The following is a 13,453-nucleotide window of genomic DNA, read 5'->3' on the forward strand; positions in this document are numbered from 1 at the left end:
ATTATATTTCTGAGACACTTGGCTCGGACTGGTTCCCCAAATTACATACCGTATTTCTGAATACGTGCCTAGTGATGTGACGAGTTAGTATGACTCGGTAAATAGCCTTTTTATTTTATACTGGAATTATACAAGTATCGGTGAGTATCGGTCATGGAATCGGTATGGGCTCAGCTCTAAAACAATGGTTAACGAAACAAGAATTTATATATGAAAACAAACCACGCATGTCACTACAACCTAGATTTGGCGGCTAGTTTAAAGTGAGATACCGAACACTGCGATCTAACTCTGGATCCTTAGAATACAAGCCGATATATTTACTTTGCTATCCGGGACGTGTGTCTACATAAGTAACCTGCTAAGACAGAAGGCCCCTACCTGCCGCAAGCAGCACGAAAAGCGTCGAACAGCTCATGGTCCTGCAGCATGCCGACGACTGACGCCGCCTGAAATGCCTGGCCGGGCGTCGGTGGGCGTCATGGCAACCGGAGCACGTGATATTGCAGCTGGGAGGGCGCCGCCCAGCGATCGCCAGTCGTGTGCCCAATGGAGCGTGCCAATCCCATTCGCCCGAGAGAGTCGTGCCTCGACGAAACAAAAGCACGGCACCAGTCACCGGAACGACCTGTCGACGTTGTTTTCAGGAAAGAAGAAAAACGTTTCCAACCCACCCCCACCTTTCCCCACATACTATCTCCTGAAAAAAAAAAAAATAGCTGTACGGTAATTCGAAATTTCCCAACTGAGGTGAGGATTTCCGATCGGCACATGCTCACCAAGTGTGTTTGAGTTTTCAAGTCCACGTTATGCACAGAAAGGCTAAGACGCGCTTTAGACGGATTCATTTCCCTTTGCATTTTTGCTATAATAGCATCAATGCTTCCCTCTGGGCTTAGCGCTTCACAGATAAGCGCGTTTGTTTACCACCCTTCAAGGCTATGAATACTATGAAGCTCCATTTACTATTGCAGAGGCTGTAGGATCCACCTTCTTTATGGCAACATGATTTCATGGACATCTTGTTATTATTGTAACAAAATTCCTTGGATTGTTTGATTGGGTGAATTGTTATACAATATTATGGGCTATTCTTGTCCGTCACACATTACTGGGATAAGTTTAACTAAAACAAAACTGAGGACGTGCCCTAACATGAAAATAATAAAATATGTTTGTTAGAACTCCCTCACTAATTTTTAATCACAGTAATAGCTTCCTTAATAAGTCTGTACCCTAGGATAAAATCTCCACATCCTAGTTAAAAGCTCGGGCTACATGACAGTACAACCCCACAGAGAAACAAAGTGGGCATGGGTCCAGCCGCCAGAGCCTCGTTGGCCTGCAAGAAACAGTTACTGAATGTACTACGAACAAGTGAGGATGACTTTTGGGTACTTTTTCAGGCCACTCCTTATACGCCAAACATTCCTTGGAATTTACTTAATTCGATGTATATGTATACAGGAAAATATCCCCTTATCTAAAATTCCTACTTAAAATGTTAAAGCAAGGGGTGTAAGAAGCCCCTTGAGAAAAGTTAAATATTGCGAGGTTGTAAAGGGACCTGCACAAGACAAACACAACACATTAAACAGTAAGAATAAACTAAAAACTTCCTCACAGGCAGTGGAAGAGACCAGCTCTTCTAAAAAGCTATCGGGATTTTACAAGTAAATAAATAAAATGTATATAAACACGAAGCTGGCGATAAAAAGAACACCAACATCTCGGAAGAATATACCGAAAAAGAAAATAAAGAAGAAAAAACAAACAAAAATTGCTATAAATGGGGAAGTGATACGTTTGCCCTTCCAGTTTTTATTGGAAATGTCAATTCCACACTTGCAACTCGCAATGTTGCGTAGGAAGAGAAGTAAATGATGCAGAACGAAACCTTTGCAGAGTGGTGAAGGTAATGACCCGTTCCAGCCCAAAATCCTGCTCACGCAACCGGCCATTCAACAAATTTCCGACCTATTTGGAAGCTAGGCTTCTGTGAAAGGGAATTTCGTGCATCGCTGCACAAAGTATTGTTCCATCAATTGCACAGAACACGCGAGGGTGCCCTTGGCCTTCGCAGGATTCGCTCGAAGGTCAAGCGCTCAGGAAATATTCAGAGGGCGTGTCACAGGGTGTTCACATTCGGGTAGGCCAACCATACAACTCGTCACATCCGGTCCTATTAGTTTAAGACGTAATTGTATACATTTATACAAAATAGAAGATATACAAATTTCGAAATATAATTAAGTATTTTTACATAGCTGTGCTTGTAAAGTTCTCACTTGTCGACACAGCTCAAAACTATTGATACGTTTACATCCCAAACCCCTGAATCTAGAGCACACTTATATTGTAAACAAAAGACCTCAAGAGATGTGTTGTGTGTATTATAAATCTGGATATGGTTGTGTTTGGCAGAGATCCACATAAATGTACTAACAAGAATATCGAACATATGTGTATAATACAATACAACGAGAATTAAGGCGCGGGTGGATAGCTAGTATCAAATAAAACTGTTCAAGTTATAATACGCTCACTCTTTCTTTGAATAAAACGTAATTTATTTGATTATTATTATTTGCAATAGCGGCACGTACACTTAAACTTATATTTTTGTTTTGGTACGTAAATACGTGAAAGTTCGATGTTATACAATTATATTAACAATGCATATATTTGTTCTGTATGAATTAAATGTAAGAAATTACCAAACAAAATAACCAACGTCAGAAAACCAAAATCCAGTTTCATACAGAAAACATTATACGGGAATCCTTTTATAGTTACTAAGATAAAAGAGTGGAATAAACTACACTCACTACTGACTGGAGGGAACCTCCATCCTGAAACACAAATTAAACTTAAGGAAGCATTTAGTGGCTAAACAATAATGTATTTGTTGTGTAATGGACAGGAATGAGAAGGCATATGTTTTAGTATTAACTTTGTATTCATAGTAACTTAATTGTGGGCTTTAGTTTTGACTCTGTATTCAAAGTTTACATTAATTGTTTATATTATAAATACATATGCTGTATTTTTCTACACTTTATTTTTTTAAAAAATCCTATTGTAACAATGATTTCGGCAAGTATAATGTCAATTGTCAATGTATCGACAATGTAAAGTAGCTACTATTGCAATATGTATTTGACAAGGATTGTTGTCAAAACGAGCCACAAGACCAAAGCAGCCTGCTCAATAGAGACAATTCTATTTTATTATTTTATTCTATTCTATTGTACCAAAATAAAGCCTATAGCAAACATTTAGAATTTGAAGATAGAGAACAATACAGCGGGGGAGAAAGATAATGTAAGCAATTCTGCAAGTAATATACATTGTGGTCATAAAACCTTTTCCTGATAAAGACAATTTATAGCTTTTAAAGTTTAAGATAAAGGAACATGCAGCTTGCGACAATACTTAACGTAATGTTGCAAGTTTTTATTCCTGTGCTTGCATTATTTATATTTTATTAACGTATTTCTAGATATAATATATAATATTCTTATTGCAGACGTATCGTGAGAAGTAGCTTAGGGTATTTAAATGTAGGTGTAACGGAAGTAGTGTTTGGGAAAGAAATGGTCTACTGGATGTTCAGTTCCTATAGTAGGTCATAGTGAAAGAAATAAAGATAAGAAAAGTATGGATAGTCAGGTTCTGCTGGGATACAGTTGACACAATATTTTCAGAGCTGAAATGTCAGTTCGATAGCTATGTTGAAAGTTCATGTGTATGCCCTCCTCTCCTAAAGCAAACGCCATAAAATTGGGTTACAACTTTCTGAGGCTGACTCCTTTCTTCCGTACATTTTCCTGGTTATAGGGTAAATTCAATAAATAATCTAGTTAGCCAGTATTGTATATGTATGAATTAATTTTTTATTTTTTTAATGGTAAAATATGAGCTCGTTTCTCAGACTTCTCAATGCACGTAAACAAGTTCGAACTTTGCAACTTTTCATTTCAACCTTGCTTCCTTTACTAGAAAGAGTGAGTCTCTGTGCAGAATCTTCCTGAAAATAAAACGTGTGATTGTGACTCTTATGCTTCTCCTAAACTCATCTGACGTCATTTCTTGTAAAACAAAAGTTGTTCTCAACCTTTATTATCCCCAACCGCATGTGGACATCTTGGGCGTGACCTTCTATCTGTTTGCTTTGTGAACCGCAATCTTATGTACACTTTTATGAAGAGTTCTTTTATGTTCTTAGAAGTGAAACCTCAACGGGAAATTTAATGAGTGAGGCAATCATAGTTCGTAAAGGTCTTATAAGGATATATCAGGCAATTTTAAACCGGAAGTTGCGAATAAAACTTTTATTATTACTCGTTCAAAATCGTGTGTGTCCTGAAATATTTCATACCCTGTCACAGAATGGAAGAGAATAAATATCACAAGAAGTACAATATTGGTTTAAAACGTGGTCCTATATTTTAGTAACTCAGCTGTAATACTTATTTAGTATCTTTAACACCCTGTGAAAATAGAAACAGGCCATGCGTTTAATTTGAGATTGTAGTCTTGTCCATTATATATTTCATTCTAATCGTTACGATTTACCTGGATGCCCAGGGGGAACGACGTAAAATTAATTAAAATAGAATGACGTATATTATCTGTTTGGTGATTTTTTTGTTAAGTTCCTTTACTATTTTCTTGCTTTTCCAGCCATAAATAGCCACAAAAAATAATATCTGATTAAAGAGAAGCCTCTTTCACTTTAAAGTTCAATTTTCGCTACTTCTAACTAATGATTTATGATTTGCAAACCTTCTCAATCATTTTTAGCTGCGTATTCTCGAAAAAACTATTATGTTTTCTGCTCAATGCAATACAAATCCCAGCACGTTATCTCCTGATCCCTAAGTTCTTGTGCCTTGCAGAAGGATTAATAAGTATGCACTTCCACAGGTTGAGCGGCCGTAAAGCTGAACAGCAACTCGGAATTAGGTCAGGATTTGTGGTTGCGAAAGGCGTTTGTTACACTTTTCAAGTGCCCTCCCCTACTCCCACACCGTGTGGGTGTAGTTTCCATGCAATGTATTTTTTTCCCGCGCTAGCGTAGCCTTGTAATCATGGCGTCACGGTTTCGATTCTCGGTGGTTATGAGGTTCGAACTCGATTTTAGCCACAGTCCCGACTGTTTCCATTGCAAATGATTTGCCAAGCATTGGCTGTTATTGACCTCCTTATTGCGAGAAACCAGGTTAGCTATGGACTTTAAGTTTATGCAATCGCGATAACATCGAAATAATTTGATTGTTGACAGAAAATGGTTGGTTTCAAGTGAATAAAATCATATGCTGAACACATGTTTTATGCATAGTAAGTCGTGAATTCCGCGAAATTCGCCTCTTTTTCACGCGCAATGAAAAATATCACCAAAATGATAGATTTGTAACTATTCTAGTCTACGTGATTAGCCAAAATCCTTGTCTCATTTTTGTGTAGGGTTACTTTGCAATATTTTTTGCATTAAATCCTACCATTTTTCACTACACAGAATAAACTGATTTGTATGAATTAATAAAACACATTCTTGTCAGGAATTTTGGTGAACATAACCAAATATTTGGTAAACTTTACTAAATTTGGTTACCAAAATTTTTTGTAACTCTCAACAAAAATGTGCGCGATGGTTTTGGGTAGAACATAGGTTCTGTATCAATATTTTAATGTGATTGAAGTCTCAGACGGTTATACGTCAATTAATTTACGAATTTTATAAGTTCTAAAGCGAATAAATTTGGAGTTAGAGGTTTTATTATTTTATGCTAAATACGGCTTGTTTTCTAAAACGTCAATTTTGGTTGAAATATCACCGAAAAATTAGAAAATAACACCGATTAAACAAAAGGCAATTTCCTTATCACATGACGTCACTTGAGGTAAGTACGCGGAGGTTCAGGATAAGTTAAAAAAAAGTATAAGGATAAAACATGACGCAATGTGCGCTGTTCAGGTGATTATACATGTTTGCATGCAACACGAACTCAACACTACATTACTTCCTGCTTATCTTCAGCTGTCAAAGGAAGCGATTCTGTAACTCCAAGCCAACGATCTCTTCCCTTGTAGTACGTACACATTGACTTCAAGCTTCCTTCACATTCCGCTACTAATAGAGTGGCGCTTCTAGTGATTTGTCTGGGATCGTCACGATTGGCAAAAATGGCAAAAAAAGGAGGTAAAATTCAAAAATACATACACAAATGAAACTATAATTTGTTTGAGAATGTGGTGTAGTTCGTGGGAATTTCTGGAGAAGCACCCAAAGGTCAACCTCTACTTGTTTGTAGCAGAGTTGGTAATTCTACATCGCTTTTTACCTCTTGAGATTCCTGTGGCCCAGTTGGTAGGGCGTCGTCTGTCACGCAGGAGACTCGAATTCGATTTCAAGTGGGAATTATATCGACAATGTCATAAAAGTGGCTCTAAGATTTACAAAGCCTCTAATAAAATTGTACCTGTGAGACCATTGAGACGGTCAATGTGTGATTCTGATCGCATTCACAAACGGGTGAGATTGTAAACGTGTGGGGGCCATACCTCCACACCCACCCCAATATGTCTAGATAGCATGTTGCAATTGTGCAGAAAGTAAGTTTTTCCTTACTCCTTGGGTTAATAGCGACGATGGAAGAAAGAGAATGATACGCCCATGTCCAAGGAGCTATTTATAAGGAGAAGAGTTATAGGGACGGAGGGCGAATTCCCCACTTTGCAAATTTTTAGCTCCTTTGGGGCACTTAGATTTATGTATAAATCCGATCCGAAAATAGAGATTTCTGCGCCCGGGGCAAGAAGATATTTTGCGTCCCCTGCACGCAATACGGCGCCCTTCTCCCACTAGATAAATCTTAAACTTCCTTTTAATAGACCTATTCGCACACCTGGCCAGTAACCAAAATTCCATCAAATTTATCTCTGCAACAATTTTTCCCTTCACTGTAACAATGTTCAAATTCTAAGCCGCAAAATTCTACGGAAAGGGTTACAAATACAAATCGTTTGGTCTTGTTCGTTCCTCTGTTCTACTGGGTAATTTTCAATGCAGTACTATGTAGTATATAACAAAAGTTATTAAAGTATAGAGTCGTTAATAGAATAATATGACTTGGTGGAATATTTTGTAAGAATATTGATCACTCCGAACGAAGGAGAAGTCAGTAAAAAGAGTAGTGCCAGTGATGGTTGATGTCTTGTGTAAGTCCTGTAAGAATTCTTCTTTCTGTGTATGTTTCCTGAAGTTTGCACTGAAATATATATATGTAATGTGTTCGCTACACGAATAAACTGGTGGAGGCACTAAGTTCTTCTTTAGTAAGCTGGAGAGATTGTGCATTATAGTCGTGAGCGAACCTCGGGAGAGTCGTATAAAATAATATGCTTTACCGCATTGGGGATCAGTCCACAAATTTTGTTAGTCACTGAGCAATATTTCTTTTAAATGTATGATTAAAAAATACCGACGGAAGCTTTTTTGTAAGCAGCTGTTGCATTGTTTGATTGGCTGCATACTTTGTCAAAGTATCTGCTAACGATTCCCTTGTCCAGAAGTCCAAATAAAGTTGATATCATATACTTTCAGTTACTGAGTCGATATTCTCATATTCATAATATACTATTTGTGTGACAAGACCACAATGTAGACCGTAATGAATTTGACACAGAGGCTGAATCAGTTACAATTAAAACTAATTTCAACTTCTCTGGTACGAATAGCAATGCTGGTCGTATTGCAAAAGCTTCTGCAGTATAAAGAGACAGATATGAAAGCAAGGGGAAAATAATATTTCATCCGGTTTCTACCAGCATTTGTTCAGGACATCAGTGCCATCTGGTGATCTGGTGCTTATTCACAAGACTTTTGTTTTCACGTAACCATTGGATTGGCCTACAAAGCAAATTTTACAAATTCGGATTAATTGTGGCTGTGAGGAGAACCTTCACATCCACCGCGAAACTATTCCTGGAGCCTTGAGAGCTTCGTAAGAAGACGAGGACTCAGTTACCTTCAAGTTATTTGATAAACGACCATAGTTTATTTCCGAGTTTTCGTTTGCGTTTCTTGTAAACACCTCGGCCGCCAGTTTCCCAATCAGGCGATTTGGAAGCTCTTTGTTTGATCACGCATCAGTTACCACTGCACCGTGAGGTGTGGATCTCTCCTCCACTAATGACCCTTGTCAATGCGTCCCCTGACTCTCAAGGCCGAGGGACGCATCTCTTCGTAAACGACCGCCTTTTGCGTAACGAGCCGTGTTTCTGTTTTGCAAATGGGGCCGACGTTTGTCTACAAGTGTGAGGAAACGTGTTACACTGAGGATGACGTAGGGAAAAAAAACAACTGCTGTGATGGAACATTAAATTATGCAGCCGTAGCAACGCCAACCCACGCTCACCTCAAATATGCCACAAGAAAATCGTTTAATAAACCTTTTTAGAGCAGACCTCTTCTCCAGGAAGATATCAACTCGGGACAAGACCTGGCACCTACCAACCTGTTGGATGAGAATGAGTCAAGGCAAGATCTTAACAAACCTTTTCCTGCTTCCCTCCAAATAGGCAATAGTTAGGCTGGAGAGTTCAAATAACTAACCGATCTCTAACCAGTTTTGGTGTTTTCTCACAAGAAAATCGTTGTAATTTGTAGCAGATTATATGTGTACGGGCACTTACATACCTAGGTATGTATATCTCTTGATTTTTGATTCTGTGGAGCCAGGTGAAAACTCGTTAAATTAAATTTCTCGTTAGATTTCTTTACGTAAAAAATCTAGCATGCTGGAAACTCTATACAGAGTGGTGGTGGTAGGGAAGCATTAACGCTATTCGTATATTAAAAGAGAAAGATAAATAACATTGTCTACTTGTAATTAAGATGTCTCGGCTTCGATTTTCAGTGACGTCATTTTTGAGTTTCAAATAGATCCAGTACCGATTAGACTATTTGTGCTAAAATGTTTATTTTCATTCTTTGACAGTCTGAAAAATAATCTGGTTGAAAGACTCTATTTTGTGTTGCTCGATGTCGTCACTTTTCATAATTGTTAGTTATGGATTTGGTGTGGGGGCACATGCCCCTGTTTCTCCCGCTAAATTCTCCAATGGTTAGAACAAGGGTTCCCTAATGACTCTGCTATGAAATCAGCCTTTGAGGACCCTTCTTTAGGTCACCCCTTCCTCTGTGTTGGTCTGATTATCGCCACAGTACACGACACTTGAATATTTCAGCTTCTCGTCTTCACAGCGAGACATCATAATACAAGAATGTGGACGAAGATGGAGCAACTCGCTTCATTGATTATTGGTATTCCGTGTCTCTTCCTTTTTATTTGCTTTTTTCTTCCTTTACGAGATCGTTCCTTTTCCTGACATACTTAAATATTTGATGTGGCGAAATTAGAAAGAAGGACCCGTGGCCTTCAGGCTGTGTTCCTTTCGAAGCCCACTCATCACTTTTTCACACGACACTCTTCAAGGGGGACGTCGGCAGTGTTGCCACATCACTGCCTCACTAATATTTTTCCTTAGTTATGTTCAGAAATTATTTACTTATTATTGGCTTATTTTAGATGACAGTGTTACAGCTGTGCAGAGTTCATTATACCGTTTAACCATACACTTGATACGTCCATACATTAAACACAGTGTGTTATTATATTTTTGTTATTTAGCGTCGCTTTTCTGCCACTTTTGCCTAATCGCGAACATGAGGATGAGTGATGAAAGAACATTCACAAAGAATACCCATGCTTAGGCCAGGATTCGAACCCGATTCCCCTTGTGTAGCGTGCTGCGCTCACCACTCCGTCACGGAGACTGAATACACACAATCTGTGTTTGATGGTGACGACTTCCGTGGCTGAGAGGTTAGCACTAGGGATGGCCAGATCCGGTTGGTTCCGGATCCTAAAATTTTTCGGATCCGGTTCCGTTTGGCCATCCCACATGAGCGCTTCTTTGGAAAGTAAGAATGTGTTTATAACATATTGTTACCTGCTAATATACATACATACATACATACATACAGACATATATACACACACACACACACACACACACACACACACACACATACACACACACACACACACACACACATATATATATATATATACATATATATATATATATATAGTATAGTGTGTGTGCGTGTGCGCGATTTGTAATTAATACACTTACAAGGAAGGTTATCTAAGTGTTCCCCTCCGATTTCCATGAAACTTGGCAGGTGTAATTTGGCAGCCAAAGCAAAAAGAAACACGTATGTCTTCCTTTGGACCCCTCTATACACCTGCCAAGTTTCATGAAAATCGGAGGGGGACACAGGGGTCAAATGCCCATTTCAATTTGTCCTCATTTTGACATTTGAGAGGAGTTGTCCCCTAGAACTGTTTTTTAGCCGAAACACCTATTTCTTCCTTTGGGCCCCTCTATACACCTGCCAAGTTTCATGCAAATCGGAGGGGGACACTTAGATAACCTCCCTTGTTAGTCTTACACTTTGTAATTATATAACACTGCATATATTATAATGTTTTATTTTAATTTGTAAAACTGTAACTGTAGAACAATTGTATAATTTTTGTATAACATTTCTATCTTGTCAAATGTGTTAAAGATTTCATCCTGGAATGGAACAAGTATAAACAAAGTCCCGGATTCGATTTCCGGGGTATACTTATTATAAGTGTTCAGTAAGTCTATTCCCGATCAATTCATTTGTGCTAGACTTTATTTTTTCTTTTACTATATAGAAAATGATTGGTGAAACATTTATTTTGTTCGTTATAATAATATGCCCCCGTGTCCCCTCCGCTAAATCCGCCAACGGACCCAAGTACCGATAGAGTTGCGTATGCGTTGCTCCCGTTACTCCCAAGCTGTGCAATGAAGCAACTTGTTTTCCAGCTCTATGCACCTGGTCACCTGTTTGCAGTGTCCGTCACTTAAAGTGAAGCTTTGCATGTGAACCGCCCTGATGTTCCTGAAGAATCACGACTATCCTGTGATTCGAACGACCGATAATTAATTTTTCAGTTTGCTTGGAGCCTGCCTGACCCCACCCTCTGCACAAGCACGCTGTGCATCGTGGAAAATCGAACAGCCGACCTTCCATGTCTAGAGAATGACTGAGTTGAATTTTGTCCTCAAAGTGCATACAAAGACGTTTTTATACATCGATCATTCAGTGTTGCCAAATCAAGATATCGTGTACTGCCCATTGTTTGTTTGAGTTATAAGTTCACTTTTATGCACAGATAGGCTAATTGCGACTGAATCTGTAGTTTAAAGTGGGATCCGGGCCACTATGTGCCTCCACTGGGTATCAAACCCGGATCCTCTTCATTTCATAGCGACGACGTTACAACTACGCGCGTGGGGGGGGGGGAGTTTTTGCCCGAATTTAAGGATTTTATTCTTAAGTTGCATATTAACTGGTGCAAGCTTTACGATCGTCAATCGTATTTATTTAATAGGGTAGCGGGTTGGAATAATTTTTAGTTAATTTATCTCAGAATAATATGACACGGGAAAGTAGGGAGCATATAAAATATAGGCCTATAATAGTTCAAACATGTACTTTTATAGTTCTACTTGACGAGTTCTAGTTCAGGTTAGTAAGATAATTGTTGATACTATAATTCATTTCAATTGATTTGGAGGGTAGTATCGTAATCCTGGAAAGTTTATCGTGAATTGGTGGTATCATTAATATTAATTATAATATTTATATGTTGGGAATAGATCGTAAAATTGCACATGCAATTGGCTATTAAGTACATATCCATAGGAATGTTCTTAATTTTAGGTCAGTTGACAAAGTTTCATGAATGGTGGGGAGTGGTGGGATTAAAGTTTGTCACCACCCAGGGCAAGTCAAATTGGTCACAATTGTCCTTACCTGCAAATTTTAAAAGGAAGTTATCCATGAACTAATTACAATTGTCCCCAGTTTTGCATTAATTGCAATTGTCTTAAGCTCGTGTTGAAGGTTGCACAAGTTTTATTTATTCCACTTTCAAGAGTTGAAACATGAAATGTACATTTTACATACAGCGTGGTGCACGACAAATTGTCCATTACTACTTACATTAAATTTTCTCTTGCATCCTACATGTTTATAAGGAATGGATTTTTACTTATGCTGCTGCAGAGGTCGTTTGGATTTTTGTTTCAATCCTCGAAGCTCTCATTGTGCACAACAAAGCGAACGAACATAGTGATGGACAATTTGCTTGGTAATACTTATGCATACCACTGTGCACATGGCGTTTGAGTTTGATATTAACAATTGACATGTGAGATACTTGAAAAGGGAAAACCTAAGTTATGTTCCATAGGAATCCACATGCATTTATGCTTTCTGAACGTTCTTGTATTACTATTATCTTTATTAAAATATTTTGATACATTTTTCTCGTCTCGACAACACGGAGTGCAAACGTAGAGAAGTTTCACTTCTACCGAATGCCATGAAGAACCTAAACACTCCTAGGATCTACCTTCTACTGTAAAATTTAGTCGGACCAAATCCTGTAGAGTCAAAATTCATTGTTCACAGTTCTCACTTCATAGATGCTAGGTTCTCTCAACGTATCTTCTCGCTCACTGTCCAATCAGAAGCTCTGATCACGACGTGTGGTATTTGTACCATTCCTTGGCTCCTTTCAGCACTCTAACGACTAAAAGCAAAAACGTAGCTCTGAGGCCCACTCAAGCGACCAACACGTGACGACCGTTGATGAATTTTCTGACAAAAACTTTCCTGTCTCCCATTGGCTGAACCTGGCGGAAAGTGTCTTTGAATGGCCAACCAGCTGACGCCAGTTTTCGGAATTTGTGCATCTGGAAAAGGAAAAAAAAATCTGTAATTGTTTGTCTCCAGATTAGTTTCGTACAGGCATTTAGAAAAGAAGTTTCATGCATTCTTACAGTACCTTTGTTACTTCCCGTCGCTTTTCTTCCGTTTAAGGACAATCGCGACGATATGTACCTTTAGTGAGCTCATCATTTAAAGTGCGTGCTTAGTGGGGCCCCGAAAGCGGGGGGACATGGGGGAGAGAGCCACTTAATGAAGGTTGGGAGATGAACAGCCAACGGGCTCACCTTGGTAATCAAGGGGTCCCGGGTTCGATATCCGATGGAGGCACACAGTGGTTCGGATTTAACTTTAAACTGTAAGCCCATCCCCAATTAGATTATCTGTGCATAAAATTGGACTTAAAACTCACGGCAACACCAACAACGTACAGTCAGCGGATTTAATTTACCATGTAATTTGTACAGCGCAATTTTCATGCACTCATATGTAAAATTAATTATTAAAGTTTTTACTTTCGTTAAGGAGAAATAAAAACTAATTAATTTCACGAATTATACCTTTAAAAAACTAGTAACGTCGGTCGAAGTGTATTCTGGACAAAAA

General features: G+C 38.6%; 1 protein-coding gene across 1 annotated transcript in view; it reads right to left on the minus strand.

Annotated features, from left to right (window-relative positions):
- Positions 1 to 13,453, minus strand: part of LOC145978170 (uncharacterized) — a 99,148-nt gene that overhangs the window by 34,075 nt on the left and 51,620 nt on the right. Inside the window, exons 8-9 of the mRNA XM_083110609.1 lie at positions 12,745 to 12,873; positions 382 to 628 (exon numbers count right to left, since the gene is read on the minus strand). Of these exons, the coding sequence (XP_082966735.1) occupies positions 382 to 628; positions 12,745 to 12,873 (376 nt within the window). The remainder of the gene's footprint in view (positions 1 to 381; positions 629 to 12,744; positions 12,874 to 13,453) is intronic.

The sequence above is a fragment of the Lepisma saccharinum genome, chromosome 24, assembly GCF_977018435.1.
Source record: "Lepisma saccharinum chromosome 24, izLepSacc3.1, whole genome shotgun sequence".
In the NCBI taxonomy this organism is placed as follows: Eukaryota; Metazoa; Arthropoda; class Insecta; order Zygentoma; family Lepismatidae; genus Lepisma; species Lepisma saccharinum.